At 42.4% G+C, this 16,358-nt stretch overlaps 1 protein-coding gene across 1 annotated transcript; it reads right to left on the reverse strand.

Annotated features, from left to right (window-relative positions):
* Window positions 1-14,263: 14,263 nt before the first annotated feature.
* Window positions 14,264-16,351, reverse strand: oxsm (3-oxoacyl-ACP synthase, mitochondrial). Its single transcript, XM_015013166.2, has 2 exons — window positions 15,250-16,351; window positions 14,264-15,125 (listed from the first exon to the last, which is right to left on the reverse strand). Exons 1-2 carry the CDS (start codon window positions 16,239-16,241, stop codon window positions 14,720-14,722), a joined length of 1,398 nt encoding a protein of 465 aa, XP_014868652.1. The 5' UTR covers window positions 16,242-16,351; the 3' UTR covers window positions 14,264-14,719.
* Between the last annotated feature and the right edge of the window lie 7 nt (window positions 16,352-16,358).

The raw sequence follows: 16,358 nt of genomic DNA on the forward strand, positions 1-16,358 counted from the left end.
CTGATGGGGAAATGCTTGGCCAGTTGTAGCCACAGAGAGACGAAGCAGAATGCTGCAGCCGCGGTTGCCAGAATGTGCCTTTTTCATTCATACAGTAGCGTGACAATGACTGACTGAGTCCAAGAGAGACCACATCGGATTCTTCACTTACTGTCCCACCTTATCAACAGATGGCACAGTGAGAGGGACTGAGCAGTGACTGGGTATGAGCAGGAATAGATGGGATCTTCCCACAGATCACTTTTTATTTCTTTAAGTAAGCAGAATGAGACCAGATGGGATCCTGGATCCTCTGCTGCCTCTGATGGTAACACACACACAGTAACACACACACAGCAGAGGAACAAAGGCTGAAGGTAGAACAGCATGGAAAAGTTTCTCCTCCCATTCTGAGTATCAGGTCAGGATTCTTGGCTTTTATTCATGATGCATATGACTCCTGTAACTCCTCTATATTTGTGCCATGTTATGCAGGATGTTGTTGAGAAAGTACATTCTGAAACAAATTTTAGTCTGTAGGTTAACATGGATTCCTCTTTGGTTTGTTGCACAGCTGTGAGTTCTGCCTGCATTCTGTCGCCGCCATCATCATTCCTCATAACGTAACACCTGGACTTAAGACACAGCTGCTGGTGCTAAAAATAGTAAATTATAAATTAAATAAAATTGTTATAAAAAATATTTCATACAAACATGCAAATATGGCCATCAAAATCAATATATGAATTTTCTAGATATATTTGAAGTTTCCAACACATTTCAAGTGTTTTTATGATGCTAAAAAACCTCAATTCATAGTGCTTTACATTAACACATTGTTCATTTCTATTTTATTTTCTTGTCTCTTTTCCAAGTTCTATAAAATTTATTTTAAGCATCCAAAAACTGAAAAAAAGCTTTACATGCTGAAATGCAAAAACGTCACTTAATGGTATGACGCATCGGAAGTGAAGGATGGGAGTCCTAAACAAAGCGAGTGACTGTGATTGGTTTTCCAAGTTTTTCCAAGTTGTTTTGGTTTCTATGTGTTCAGGTTAATTTGTCTGTGGAAGGAATAAAGAAACGACGCTCACCTCCTCCCTGCTGATGAGTTTGTTGATATGATCAAATCACAAACTTTGCCTGAATTCATGCTGCATGATTTCTACCACTATGTTTCCCCTTAAAAGTGTTCCTTCACAGTAATGCAATGTTTGATTACCGTAAATCTCATTAATTGTATTTACTTCCAACGTATATGAAGATTAATTTTCTTACTTTGTAAAAGTGTTGGCTATAAATCCATGAGGGCTGCCAGTCCTTTTGATTGCCGGCTGCTGTCCATCACCATCTTCTTTGCTCATCAAAAGCTTGACAATAAATGAGAAGTCTGGTTTGCATCTTTGTCTGTTTGTGCAGCCATCCGTGCAGCACCCTGTGACCATTTTTACACTGAAATCAACTAAATAAAAGTGGTACTAGGGTAATATTAGGCTATTAGTCTGTGTTTTGAATAGCTTTACAGGAGTTAACGTGTGTATTGGTTATTTTGACATCCGTCATGGTGGAGTGAGCTGCTTTCTGAAGAGAGGACGTTATGTTTAATGGGTAAATATCTGACCATATCACTAAAAGTGTTGGTTAATCTGCCTTAACACATCTCAAAGGAGATCTGTAAGCTTGAGATCAGGAGTCATTTACAGAGTAGTAAAGTTCTTCCACACCAAAATCATCCACAATATTTGCTACAAAGTAAATAGATTTTGCTTTGTGGCCTAGATCACGGTCATGATGGAACAGGAAGGGGTTATGTCCAAACTGCTACAAAACAGACAAGAGCTTGACGTTGTCCAAAATGTCGTGCTGTGCTGACATGTTCAGGGTTCCTTTAACAGGAACTAGTGGCTGAATGGTTGCTGCAAGATATTAAAGGATTTCTCAAACATGCAGGAAGGAATGAAAGCAACCATGAGTGAATAATATTTTAACATGATAAAAAGCTGAAAAAATTGATTTTACATGAGACTCTCCTTTTTAGAAAACATCTTTCAGCTCTCGTCTACCAATTGTCCCAATCAGACACAAAGATGGTAAAGGTGGGGTTACAGGTGGAGCTCTACATGTTTGTTCTTGGTGAACAATTACAGGCTCTCCACCATTTCGCCCTGGTTGTTGGAATAATGCTGAGACAACAATCTGTGCATTGTAAGAAGCATTGTGAAGGGTGGATTTCTCATTTTCTTCAATTATTTAAGGACTTAATTTTATTCCTTGTTGTTTGCATTTCCTACTTGTACTGTAATAAACTACCATAAATGATTATTATGGATTAGTCTGTGTTTCATGGTCTGATGGACTCTGGTTGCTACCAGAGTAACAGCTTTTCATTATAAAGTGATCCACTGCTTTGCTACTGGTTCTGGATGGAGCAACTGTGTTTTGAGAAACCTTTCCATCTGCACTGTGTGAGAAGTGTTGATTTCTCGACAGCTTGTGGAGGCTGTACAGACACGATAGTGGTGCTTCTCCAACACAATTAGAACAGAGGCTCATGAATAGAAAACTGGAACATTTATTTTATTTTTTTATTTTCTTGAGTATATTTTTAAACAGAGGGAAAACAAACCTTTCATTTTTGCCCATCAGACTGATTCAAACTTGGAGAAGATGGAGAACACAAGAGAGTGAGCTAGCTGGCATTAAAAAATATCCTGGATGGTCTAATGAGATCTTCCATTTAAAAAGTGGAGCAGATGGTTGAGGCCTATGATTGCCGTGTTTTACTCACTGCAATCTGTTCCTCCGATTATCCACAGAAAAGCATAGAAAGATGTTGCTTGGCTCCATCCAAGAGAGAATGTGCCTCACAAAAGCTCCATAGAGGCCTCAGTGCTCAGCGGGAACCAAACTAATTTAGGGTTAATTAGACAATGTTTACACAGCTGGACTTGCTTTAGAGAAAGTTTAATCTGCAGTGAATGGTTGATGTTTTACCATTCATCTAATGTGAAGATAAACTCTGGGAAGAGGTTAGTTGGAGTGGGAGCCACTGTAACGCAGTCAGATTCACATAAACAGATTTAGGGTCCAGGTGATCATCTAGGTAAGTATATGTTAGAAAATAGCAGATTACCATCAGATTTAACTTCCAAAAGAGTAAACTGAGAAATAGTTTGTGTATCAAGTCATTACCTTAAGCATTTTGAAGCAAGAATATAACTTCCTGTTAGCACATGAGTTTTAGCTGAAGTAATACAGCTAATGTAGCATGCTAACTGATGTCCTGATTTGAGCTACGTGTGTATTGTACAGTGACTCTGTCAAAATAAATACATGCACAGTGATCTCAGAAATTACAACTGAAGTTGGCTCTGCAAATACAAACTTGTATTGGGAAGAAATGTAGCTTGTTAACATTATTCCAAAAAAGCACTGAAACAGTAAAAATGCACAAAATGTTACTTAAAATGTATGAGTCTTAATATAAAAATGAAGATCTGATGGTTTGAGCAAAGATCAACAGAGAGATGCTGCAGAAAGAAAATGACAAAACCACAGTGGATGCAGATGGGATCACCATGTGAAGCTGCAGCTAGAATTAGTGGATTTAGCCAGGAGGACACACACCCCTGTCATGCCTTTTTCAAGTTAAACAATTTGTTCAATTCATGCTGACCAAGGATGGCAATCTTGCTATTCACCTCCATCCTCTACTTCAACAATCCAATAAACTTCATAAAACTTTCCCCTTACTGTGATTAGACAGGTTTCCCTCAGTAAATGTCTACACTGTATGATCCTTCTTCTCAGTCACACAAACACCCGAGACTCTTGATCGTTGCTCTCATCTCCTTATACCCTTCTGTGGTACTTTCTCCTTTTCATGCTCCTTAAAACATTCCGATGGTTCAAACCTCTTTATAGCCTCAGTCACCACCAATTACAACTCCTGTTTTTGAAACCTAGTGCTCCAGGAGATGCCCACTGTTCTATCCTTTCCTCCATTAAACCTCCTCTGTTCTTGTTCCTCCTCATCCTGCAGTGCTAACACTCTTGATCACCTGTCTTCTGCCACTCCTCTACCAAACATCCCTAAACCTGTTAACATCAGAACCACAGTTAGCATTCCAAGGGGTGATGACAAACAAAGTTGCCCAATCCTGTATAATATCAGTGACCTTGGCTGTTGAGCCTCCAGCTGTAGACTGCTACATGTCTGCTCCTTCTGTGGTGGTGGTCATGCCAGAAACTCCAACTGTCATGATCTGTTGGACTTAATTTGCTCATTTTGACTTTTTCCATCTTGTGTTTCATTCCTGTCCATTCTCAGTGTTTGTTCTTTCTGCTCTTGTTTTTCGTCTGCTCATGTGTCCCGTGTCCAGTTCAGCTTATTCACAACAAATGTCATCTTGAAGAACTTTACAAAACAAATCATTTCAATTCAATTGCACATACATTCCAATTCGACCTAGTTAGCAAGTTTAGCTAAAGTTCATAGAGTTTCTAAAGAAACCCAGCAGACTTCATTGTGTCATTCCCTCCTCGATCGCTCGCATTGTTGTTGGCTTTACAGTAATCCCTGATAAAGAGCATGCATGCAGACAGTAATCAAGTTCCCGGTACATACAGTATACTCCTCGTTTTTGGTCACACAACATCAGATCCTACTGTTGTCTTCATGCTGGTGGTGATCTGATGTTGAGGGAGAGAGGCAACCGGGCAGAGCGTGGTGATGTATGGAATTTGGTGAAGGTTTATGTTCCAGAAGGGGTTTCATAGGAGTCCTTCATTTCTACGGTTATGAAGCATCTGCCTTGGACAGCTCAATTCTTCTTCAGAGGAAGAATTTCAAGTCCTGTCCATTCATTTCTATTCTCTTAGAAAAGAAAGCAGCAGGAGAAGTAAGGTTCCTGTCATACACCTTTTCAGGAAAATCTGATGAAATCTCATTAATATCTTTCTAAACTCCATCAATATCTCCTAATAGGATTGTTGAACATTCCTTCATTATTTCAGACCCTTTAATTCTCATCAGTAGTATTTTGTTTATTCGTAGTTGTTTGCTCTTATATTGACAGTAGCTTAGTTTATTACTTAATGCACTAATCAGTAATGTAATATTGAGCCAACAGAAATTACAGGAGTGTTGTTAAAAATCTGAGTTTTCATCCCAGTTGACTCTGCAGGGTCATTCCATTTGAATATCTAATACACTCCAGCTCAATTTATTTCGTCATTTGTGTTGCTGCCATCTCATTTCTCATCTGGTTTTTCTCAGGAATTGTATTTCCATATCATTCCCTCTTTGAAATTGCTTTTCTTAGGAGCCAGATGCAAGTCCCTTTTTCTCGGGGTGCTGTACCAGTTATTCTCTGTTTCTTCTGTTTAACACTTTGTCGTGACTCTAATTCTCCATGAACAAACTCCAACCCAGCCCTCATGTTCTGTGTCTGTTGAGTCTGTTCTGCCCACTCGCTCAGCCACTCCATCTGAGGTAATCTGAGCACAAGGCTGACTGAAGCTTGTTACTGGGTAAATTTAGGAACATTTTTCACTCTTATAAAAAAGGTTATTTTTGAAAGCTTAAATTATATTACAATTGTAGGACAAAGGTAGTATAAATTGTAAGCAGTCTTTTAATGAGAATGGAACAGTTTTGTTTTCAGTTGAAGAAATTTGATTTGGCTGATTTAATTCCAAACACTTTGGTGTGCTATGTGAAGACATGTAAAGGTGAAAACATGTCACAGAAGGAATTTAGTTTTTTGAAAGGAACAATTAGGGGAAAATGCCACAAGAAATAATTGCTCTTAATAAAATCATCAATAACTTTGCTGTTAATATTTTTACCACCTGATCACTGTTCAGGGTATAATAAATAATATTGGACTCAAGACAATAAAATACACTGTGTGGCTACAATATAAGTAAATATGGAGAAGTTCAAGGAGTATTTTGCAAAGGTACCATCTTGTATATTAAAAATTAGTGCAGTACATTTTTATTACTGTCATGATGTGTGGATGAGAATGGTGAGAGACGCCGGGGAACCCAGGTAGTCATGATGAAGATGATAATTTAATGTCAAACCAGGAGAAACAACTGAAAATCACTGGCAGCACACGGAACAGGACACAGACGTGAGACGAGGGTGATACACGACGAGGATCCGACAAGGAACACTGACAACAGTTGGGACTAAATACACTGGGAGGGTAATCACAGGAACGACACACAGCTGGGATCAATCAAGACAACACAGAGACTCAGGGGAAAACAGAACTAGACAGAAACTCGAACTCAAAACACAGAACCTCACAGTACCCCTCCCTCAAGGGGCGGCTACCAGACACCCCCAAAAAAAGGCACAGCAAAAAACAAACAACCCATCAGGGTGGGCGGAGGGGCGACGGACTGAGGGCAAGAGTCCATTACAAACAGTCCCAGGGGAACAGTCTGGCGGGCGTCGCCGGCGCAGGAAGCGAGAAGGCGGGTCCGGCGGTCTCTTCCGCCGGCGCAGGAAGCGAGAAGGCGGGTCCGGCGGGCGTCGCCGGCGCAGGAGGCGGACCCTCGGAGGCTCCGGTGGGCCGGTGGGGGGGCTGCGCACATGCAGCGGGCTCGGGGAACTCTGGGGGCTGCGCACATGCAGCGGGCTCGGGGAACTCTGGGGGCTGCGCACATGCAGCGGGCTCGGGGAACTCTGGGGGCTGCGCACATGCAGCGGGCTCGGGGAACTCTGGGGGCTGCGCACATGCAGCGGGCTCGGGGAACTCTGGGGGCTGCGCACATGCAGCGGGCTCGGGGAACTCTGGGGGCTGCGCACATGCAGCGGGCTCGGGGAACTCTGGGGGCTGCGCACATGCAGCGGGCTCGGGGAACTCTGGGGGCTGCGCACATGCAGCGGGCTCGGGGAACTCTGGGGGCTGCGCACATGCAGCGGGCTCGGGGAACTCTGGGGGCTGCGCACATGCAGCGGGCTCGGGGAACTCTGGGGGCTGCGCACATGCAGCGGGCTCGGGGAACTCTGGGGGCTGCGCACATGCAGCGGGCTCGGGGAACTCTGGGGCGGGCCACGCCACTAGCCGTGCCGCCTGACGTCCCGGGGACAGCCTGGCTCCTTGAAACCCCAGCACCACGGGGACTGTAGCGACTGGAGACGGGCGGACGGAGGTGGCTGGAGACGGGCAGACGGGCTTGGGAGGCAGAGGGTCGCCCACCATGACGGCCAGAGTAGTCTGGCGCTCCCACTCTGCCTCCAACAGGAGCTTCTCCAGCCCCAGATGCGGCAGTCGCGGGACCCAGTACTCCAGCTCGAACACCAACCGGGTGACCAAACCGAGCCGACGACTGGCAGAGTTCGGCTTGGCCATAGCCTCCCCAAACTCCTTTAATGTCGCTTGCAGGGTGGCGACATCTCCATTACCCAACGGGTCCATAATACGGCGATCCTCACCGGTTTGGTCGGATCCTACTGTCATGAGGTGTGGTTGGTGGTGAGGAGGAGAGACGCAGGGAACCCGGGTTATGGTGAAGATGATGAATTTAATGATGCTCACAGTCCAAAAACAGGCAGCACGGCAGAAAGACAAGCACACAGCCAAATACCGGTAGCAACTGATACACAGGACTGAAACGAGAGCTAACGCTATCCAGGACTTAACAGTTCAACTGGCGCGAACACAAGACGTGACACAAACGACACTGACTTACTACAATACACACGACGAGGATCCGACAAGGAACACAGACAACAGGTGGGTTTAAATACAGACGGGGTAATCAAGGGAATGAGACACACCTGGGGAGCAATCAACGGGGAAGACGCAGAGACAGACTCAGGGAATAGGACAACACAGAAACTCCAAAATAAACACACAGAAACACGGAACATGACAATTACCTTCAAAGACACATTGTACAATCTGACACAATTATAACTTTAGTCAATGTGTTTTATGTTTGATTAAACTGGTTAGAGGGATAAACTGGTGTGAGAGGTTTATAACTTCAGATATGCACCTTCAGATAAAACAGAGCTGACCAGGTCCTGCTGCAGCAAATCATCCCCAGACCATGACACTGCCAGCTCTGTGCTTCACAGCTGGCAGTTCTTTCTCTGGAATAGTGGATCTGGTCCAGCATGTCCTCTGTTCTAGTGTCAGATCCGTTTTAGAACAGTTTTCCAGAAGTCCTGGTCTCTGCCTATCTTGAAAACGTCATTCTGAGAGCAAAGACTTCCTCCTTTCACTGTTTCCATGTCTCTGCCCTGCATGTCTTTCCCTTCTGTCACAATCCGCTTGCCTGTCTGACAACTGTCAAATAAGGGCTGCTGGAGCCCACAAAGCCTTAAGAAAAAGAAAAAAAAAAAAAAAGAAACACAAGGGAAAAGCAACCAGAGACACCCCCAATCATCACAATCAGACATAACGCCAGTTTTAGGTGTGAAAAGCAGGGGAAACCTGGAGTTACAGGTTTTCCCCCAGAGGGGGCGGGGGGGAGATCAGGGTGATCCCACCTGCTGATCATCAACCATCAGCAGAGGTTAAAAGGAGCAGACTGCTGATAATTCCTCACCTGAGTGTGGACCCATGTGGTAGCACTCATTCTGAGGTATTCTCCATGTGTTTACATCTCTCTAGCGTTTCTCTTGTGCTCCTTCCTGAAGGAAAATGCAGGTTTCAAACAGAAACAACCCAGGCTGGGAATTGAACCCTTCTTGCTACGAGACAACAGAAGATTTTCCCTGCTGTGGTTTTGCTGCCAACAATTTTTTTCTCTTTCTTCTGTATCACAATTGCCCCCAGTTTTAATCTAACAAACCATTAATAATTTACTGTAAGTGGCCTTTGATACTTTTTGCCCTCTCAAAGATTTCCATACATTGATTTACATGAGCTTGGTCGTCTTATAATCTAAATTCATACCAAAATTAACTGTAGCCAAACTGCCTCAGCAGCTCTGGAACCTCTAGAGCCCCAGATGTAGGAAGACCCTCATTAAAGAAGACCCAGATCTCTTAAATAATTTTATAAATCCCTAGTCTCTCTTTATGATTTCATGTTAAAGTAAAAACCTTAGCTGTCAACGACTGAAGACATGTGTGTAAACTTGTGATTTTAAATACATAGTCAATAAATATTTTTTCTCTCATTATTGTGGCATTTAGCAAATTGAAAACAAAAGAAGTTATGTTGTATTTTTATGAGAAAAAAGGAGCATGACATGTATGTTTTAATTCAGAGTCTTTTAACTGTAAACATGTTATCAGAGAAGATTTCTGGCTTGATGATTATCAAAATATATTTATTAAAACTGACTTTAGTTGCTTTTTCTGATATATCTTTAAAGATATGGATAAAACAAAATAACTGTATCATTTCCCAATAATAGCAAAAATTGTAGCAGTGACCAAACTACAACAGGGTGATGGTCATTGCTGAAGCAGACATCTCTGATGTTGGTGCGGTGTGCATGGTGTTGTGTTCTCACACAGGGACCGGTCCTCACCTAGCTGTCATCTCACTGAACCATCAGTCTGCTCTGATCAGCTCAAGCTGAAGATCAAAAATTAAAAGGCCAGACTGCAGGACTAACATACTGCCTCTGTCACTGCAGGGAGGAAGAAGGAGAACACATGAAACTTCTTTAGCAGGACTACAACAGTTATCTAATACCTTATTTTACAAATTTCTAATGTTTGCAAAACTTTCTCATTTTTGCCTAAATAAAGCATCTTTCTTAAAGTACATAAAAAAATTAATCTACACATTTTTATTTTGTTTAAACTAACTGATAAAAAGATCATGTTTAAAAAACTAAAGCACTTATTGTCTGACTAACAAGCACTGGTAGATCTGAATGGCCGAATAGTTCAAACGCATTTTTAATACTGAAGCCATTGTAGCAGAGGGAAAGCCTTATTTAAAATGAGGAGCTACCTGCCAGACAATGGAGAGGTCTGTAATTTCATCCTGTTTCATCTCAACAGCAAGAGACAAAATCTGAAAAAACCCCAGAGACTTACATGTATGATTTTTAAATGATTAAAAACATTAAGTATTTTATTTCTACCGACTGAAAGGGAGTAAAAGGAAAAAGGCAAACTGTTGGTTCAATCTTTAGAAAGAAGAGCTGGAAGAAACTCAAGATGACTGAGGACTGTTGATTTTCCTCAGACTGGAAATATTTCATGGAGTATCTTTCAATTCAGTTCAATTTTCTTAATATAGCACTAATTCACAACAAATGATGTCTTGAGGAACGTCACCAAAAAATAATTTCAATTCAATCCCACATACATTCCAATTGATCCTAGTTATTAAGCAGTGCAGTATTCAAAGTAAGTAGTTTAAAAAGTTTGCATCCAAGGAAACCCAGCAGATTGCATCAAGTCACTGACTTGCAGCTTTACACTCTTCTTGGACAAACGTAGCGACAGTCGCTTGCATAAGGTCAAGGACTTTAATGGTTAGTGTGCTGAAATCTTTTCAGGATTAGTTTGCATCTCTTCAAGCGAACAATCATGTTTTTGTTTCATCTACAAAATCAGGAAGGATTTTGCAGAACCTGAAATTCTGTTTTCTTTGCTAACTGCTGCCTTGCTGATTTATTCACCCGAAAAAAATAAATCTGTTTTAAAAAAGTGAATTCATGTAAAAACATCAGAAGACAGAAGAAACCTCCTTTTCTCAAACCAAAGTCTTCTACCAGTCATCACCTGACCCCTACAGCTTATCAGCCCCACCCAGAGAGCAGGAATCACAGTTTAAGAAAGCAACTAAAATGTCATTTTGTTGCAGAACGGCTTCACAAAGTGCTGCTTCAGCTGGGTTCAATAATGGACAGAGCAGAGAAATGGAGGCCATCAAGCGTGCGCCACAGAGTGAGAAGAGACGCTCTATTTTTAGAACGTGGTGATGAGCGGTTCTCCCTGTGGGACAGGATGATATCAAAGGGATATCACCCTGACTGTTGCCATGGCGATTGTAATTCAGCTTGGGTTTCTCCTAATTAGAGAGGCAGGAATGTACAAAAGAAGAAAAGCAAGAGCAACTGGAACAAAAGTCATCATTCCAGCACTATGAATCAATAGTTCCTGACCAGCTGGGTGAGGAGGACATGGAAAGGACCACTTCTGGCATAGGAGACACAGTGAGAGGGAAAATGTGGAATGACGATCCTGAAGGAAAGCTAGAGTAAAAGTGTTGTCTTTCACACTTCTTTTTTATGTGTAGAGATTAATTTAAAGCCAATGTAGAGGAAAACACACAGTAGATGCACTTTAAATGGAAGGTCTGGGCAGCAACAGAATCCTCAATAAAATGCATGGGTTTCCTTTCTATGCTGCATCGGTTCATTCATCAGTGTCAGGTTAGTCCCTTTTTGGAAGATAAATGAATAATTTCAAGATAAATGAATAATTGATTTATTCATTTGCTGCCACTGACATCCAGAGCAGTTAATAGAAAATAATCTCTAAAAATGGGTCTGGACAGATATTCCCCAGTACAGTGATCCATCATCTGAGGCTGTTTTTATATAATGTTGTTAAATTCATCAGAGACTGTAGCACTATTCATCAACTACAGACCTACAGAAAAAGATGTGCACAATGGCCTCTCAGTGCTGAAAAGGAGCTCACAGGTTCTGGCTTCGACTGAATTTGGTTTCTTGTGCTCACAGCGCATTAAAGTTCAGGTTTATTGACAGGCTTCTGCAGACAGTTATAGGTAGCGAATATCCCAAAGAGAACCCAACCGCTGTCAGTTCTCAGACTAATTCTTGATAGGACGACCATTAAGTATTAAACATCTTTTAATAAGAAACGTAGACTTATTGATTTCTAATAATAATTATTTTGTTTCAGAAAAAGAAGTGGTTCATAAACACTAGAAATTGATATCTTTTCAAATTACTTTTGTCCCAGTCCTAACTTCCATTTTGGAAATGAACCCAGATATGGGCTTTGACTAGGCCCAAGAGTGTCCACTTGTTTATTCTCAGTCAGTCCTTGGTGGTTGTACTGGTATTGTCATTTTTCAGGGTCCTGCTTCTGTTAGATTTTTTTTTGTTTAGTTTTTTTACAGATGGTGTTACATATTTTCCAGGCTCCCTCTGATACACAGTGGAGTTCATGATGGACTCTATGGTGTCCAGGGGACCATGGGTACGTGCCCAAAATGCCATCATTAAAGTATCTCTCCAACTCTCACAGACCGCCCACATAGTGAGGAACACACTGCTAATGGAGACACACCCACCGTAGCTAGAACAGAACCAGACATTAAATAGCCAGAGTGAGACTTGACAATTGAGGAGGGGATTTAGATACATGTGTCTCTACTGAATGGGGAATAAACTGCCTTTTAACAATGTGAGACTATTAGAAATAAAAAAAATTCCTCCAAAGACAAATTTCCTTTATCTGCTGTTTCTGGTGTTTGTATGTACAGATGTGTATCACCTCAACTATAGAACAAAATGAACCTAAAACCTAAAATATCAGCTTAAATTCATTAAAATACTTGGGATTTTACCCACATGTGATCTATGAATAGAAAAACCAGATCTGGCTATCCTTCCTTTCCTCTCAGCAGAATAATTAGAACTGAAAAGACGTTTGCATATTGCAGAGCAGAGCATTGTGGAGGAGCAGTGGACAATTTACACCACCACTACTTCCATTCAAATCCTGACACACCGACTCTAATTAACCTTCTTTTTCTCTCTTCTCCTCTTGAGATTTTTTATTGTTTTTTCCACTATAAAGCTGAGAACACAGAAACAGGCTGAATGTAAAGGCTCAGAAGAAAATAAGAGGAAGGTGTTTCATTATAAATAGCATTGTTTTCAGATCAGGATATTACTAATAACCATAAGCAAAAAACTGACAGTGTTCCAGATTATCGTAAAGCAGAAAACATGTTTTCTCAGCTCATTGCCAGATTGTCTGTCTCAGCAGTCCAGCTGGTTCTGATTCTGATTCCTGTGGATCTAACCTGAACTGTTCCTACTCTGTCTCAGCCTCTCCCTTGCTGGATTTTCACATTTTGATTTTTTTTTTTTGGATCAGATCAAATTGTATTGCTTGATCTATACTCTGTCTCCCGTGTGGCTCGTATATTTTGCTTCATGGATTCTAGATTTGAGCTGCTGTGGGTCCCTGCATTTCGAATAAAGCATCTTTGGGTCTGTTGCTGTAGTGTGCTGCTACCACTCAGTTTGTGGTTTTCTTTCTGTTATCCTCACATCAGGCTTCTCCCCTAATGTGTCTCTTCACAAGGACTCCTCTGTGGTTGCCTGGACTCTTCTCTTCAGTTGCCCTTTGGATCACCTTTTCAAAGGTCAGATTTAATATCTTTTGCTGAAGACAATTTTCACTCAGTAAAATTCTGAAAACTTATAGCTTCTACTTCTTCTCTTCATCGTGGATCCATTCAGTACAAAAACCATGACTAAGGTCTAGGCAACAACAAAAGAGCATTGATTGAGCATTGACTTGTACAGATGACTGATTAGCTCAGTGTCCTATTCTTCAGCTAATATTTAAAAATACTTTGCTTTGATCGTACACAGAAAATGTCCCTCAATTACAGAAGGAGGTCTTTTTAAGAATATATAATTACAGCTAAAACTCCATTTGACAAGTTCTGGTATAGAAAATCTTAAACTATTGAAGATGTTTCATGTCAATGTCAGTGTTTTAAGACTTTGTAGGTACCCTTCCTTCTAAGACAAGGCAACCAGTGCAAAAACCTTCCTATTGTTTGTTATGAATAATGTTGTTATGGACTACAGTTGGTTGTCAAGAGTTTTGCAATAAATAAGATGTGAGTAATGAACAAATATCTTCTATGAGTTCAAAAGCAGAGTCCTCTTGGCTGTTGCACAATAGAAAAGGAGGGAGAACATGTGTGGGATCAACTGTGAGCTGATGCCATCTAGTGGTGAAGGGAGAAACATGCAGAGTTTAGTTTTTCAGTGGCTTCATTTTTTACCAGGAAGGGGCAGCTTTTTTATGGACTGATTGAATTAAATTTCCACAATAGACCAGCATTAAAAGTGTCAGCAACACGTTTTGAGATCTATTTTTCCTGACATTTATTTGAAATATGTTTTTTCCACCATAATTTGTCATAAGAAAATGTATCCATCCACCTTTTGTAAAAGACACGCTTTTCTTTACTTCCAAACTTAAAAATAGGAATAAAATGGTATATTTGCTACATGATATATTTGCCAAAAATATTAAGTTGTGTTTTTTCAAAGGGTCAGTTAAAGGTAGTGGCTCTGATCCAATTTTATTTAAACATATTTAGAAGTTTGTTCTTTCAGAAAAGAAATCACATCTGGGATAACAACCCTGATACAAACTGGACTAATGTTGCAACATTCAGTCATAATTCACAGTGTCATTTTAGCAGAAACCCAAACACAGCATAACGGTTTAGACACATTAACAGCGGTGCTCAGCAGTGGAGGAAGTCACCTGGGTGTTACTGAGTCAACCATGAACTCTGAAAATATTTAACAGTCCTAATTCTTGTTCTTGACTTGGGTCAAGAACAAGAAAATGCTCCCAAAGACAGAGGCATCTACACCAATGAATTAAAGCATTATGGAAAGCAGTTCCAGTTAAAGACATCACTTTTGATGGTGAATACTGGGTCATTTTAGAACATAACAGATGCTCTAAACTCTAGTTTATTATTTTTGAGGCAAATGTCATCAAGTCAGTCTATCATGGGAAACTGCTGAGACATAATGAAGCGTTGGTTCCACCAAACCCAAATGAGTTTGTGAGAGCGAGCCGTCGGCCCTCAGTCCTCCATGGTTGTGCTGTGCAGGGAACATAGTTTAGGTTGAACTCAGGCTCAGTGCGGTCCAGGTTGAGGGTTGGGGGCAGCACCCCATGGTAGCAGGCCAGAGCAGTGAACGCTGCCTCCAGAGCCCCGGCAGCACCCAGCAGATGCCCTGTGGCTCCCTTAGTAGAAGAAACAGCCAGGCTGTCAGTACTGTGCTGGAAGAGCCTCTTAATGGCTGCATTTTCTGCAGCATCACCCAAGGGCGTGGAAGTGGCATGAGCATTTATGTAGGTGACATCTGCCGGGGAGACTGCAGCATCTCTAAGGGCAGCAGACATACACCTGTTGAAACATCAGGCAAATGATTAAGCAGGTGAAAAAGTTGATCTGACTTTCTACTTGATTCCTGATTTCAATGTTGAGGAAAAAAAAAACAAACAAACAAAACATCGGTCTAATCAGTCACCTAAATGCTCCATCCCCGTCTGAAGAGGGTGCAGTAATGTGGCTGGCATCCCCTGAAAGTCCGTAGCCCAGGACCTCTGCATAGATCCTGGCCCCTCTTCCCTCTGCGTGACCCAGCTCCTCCAGCAGGACCACGGCTGCCCCCTCTCCCATCACAAACCCGTCTCTGTCCGGATGGAAAGGCCTGGAGGCCAGCGGAGGGTCGTCGTTCCATTTGGTGGCGAGGGCACGTGCTCTGGCAAAACCGGCCATTGACAGTGGTCCTATGCAGGATTCTGTTCCGCCTGTAACCATAGCAACAGCATCCCCGTGTGCGATGAACCTAGCTGCATCACCAATGGCGTGAGAACCGGTTGTGCAGGCCGTGGACACAGAGTGGTTAGGGCCCTTCAGTCCGTGTTTGATGCTGATATGCCCCGCTGCCATGTTGACCAGGATGCGCGGCACAAAGAAAGGGCTCACTCTGTTGTAGCCCTTTTCTCTGAAAGCGGCGGAGGTGCGAGCAATCTCATCCAGTGACACCATCCCCATGCCTACAGCCACCCCCGTGTTAAGATGCTCCTCTGGGCTTTGGGGGCACCACCCTGCGTCCTCAAGAGCCAGCTGAGCAGCCCCGAGGGCCATTGCGGTGGCCGGGGACATGCTGTTTAATTCCGCACGTGTTGCAAATGTTTCCTCCCTAAACTGACCCTCATCAGACCCTCTCGGTACCACAGCAGCCACCTTACAGGGGACAGTCCTGTACTCCTCAGGGTCCAGGGCGACAAGCCCACTCTGGCCACTGATGAGGCGCTCCCACACCAGAGCGGTGCCTGTGCCCAGGGGACACACCAGTCCTATTCCAGTAATAACAACTCTCCTCACAGAGTGCTGTCCATACTGGGAGCTCTGGGTGGGTTGGTTAGAACAAAAGGCAGCCTTATGAAGCAGAGTTCTGGTGTAGTGAAGATTCCGTTGGAGTTTTGTCCAACAGGACAGAGATAAAGCGGACATTTTAATATTTCTCACAACTAAACCGACTGACCGAAGAAAAACACTAAAGCAGCTAGCCTTAAAAGCTAAGAGTTGATTGTTTTTAGCTTGTTTTAGGTACCAATGATGAACGCCATT

Source organism: Poecilia mexicana, unplaced genomic scaffold (assembly GCF_051168715.1).
Source record: "Poecilia mexicana isolate PSO_F unplaced genomic scaffold, ASM5116871v1 scaffold_11, whole genome shotgun sequence".
In the NCBI taxonomy this organism is placed as follows: Eukaryota; Metazoa; Chordata; class Actinopteri; order Cyprinodontiformes; family Poeciliidae; genus Poecilia; species Poecilia mexicana.

Excerpts from the sequence above, each read along its gene's own strand:
- oxsm (XM_015013166.2), bottom strand. The coding sequence starts at position 16,241 with ATGTCCGCTTTATCTCTGTCCTGTTGGACAAAACTCCAACGGAATCTT. Across the intron at positions 15,126-15,249 it reads GACGGGGATGGAGCATTTAG|GTGTATGTCTGCTGCCCTTA; the intron begins GTGACTGATTAG and ends ATGTTTCAACAG.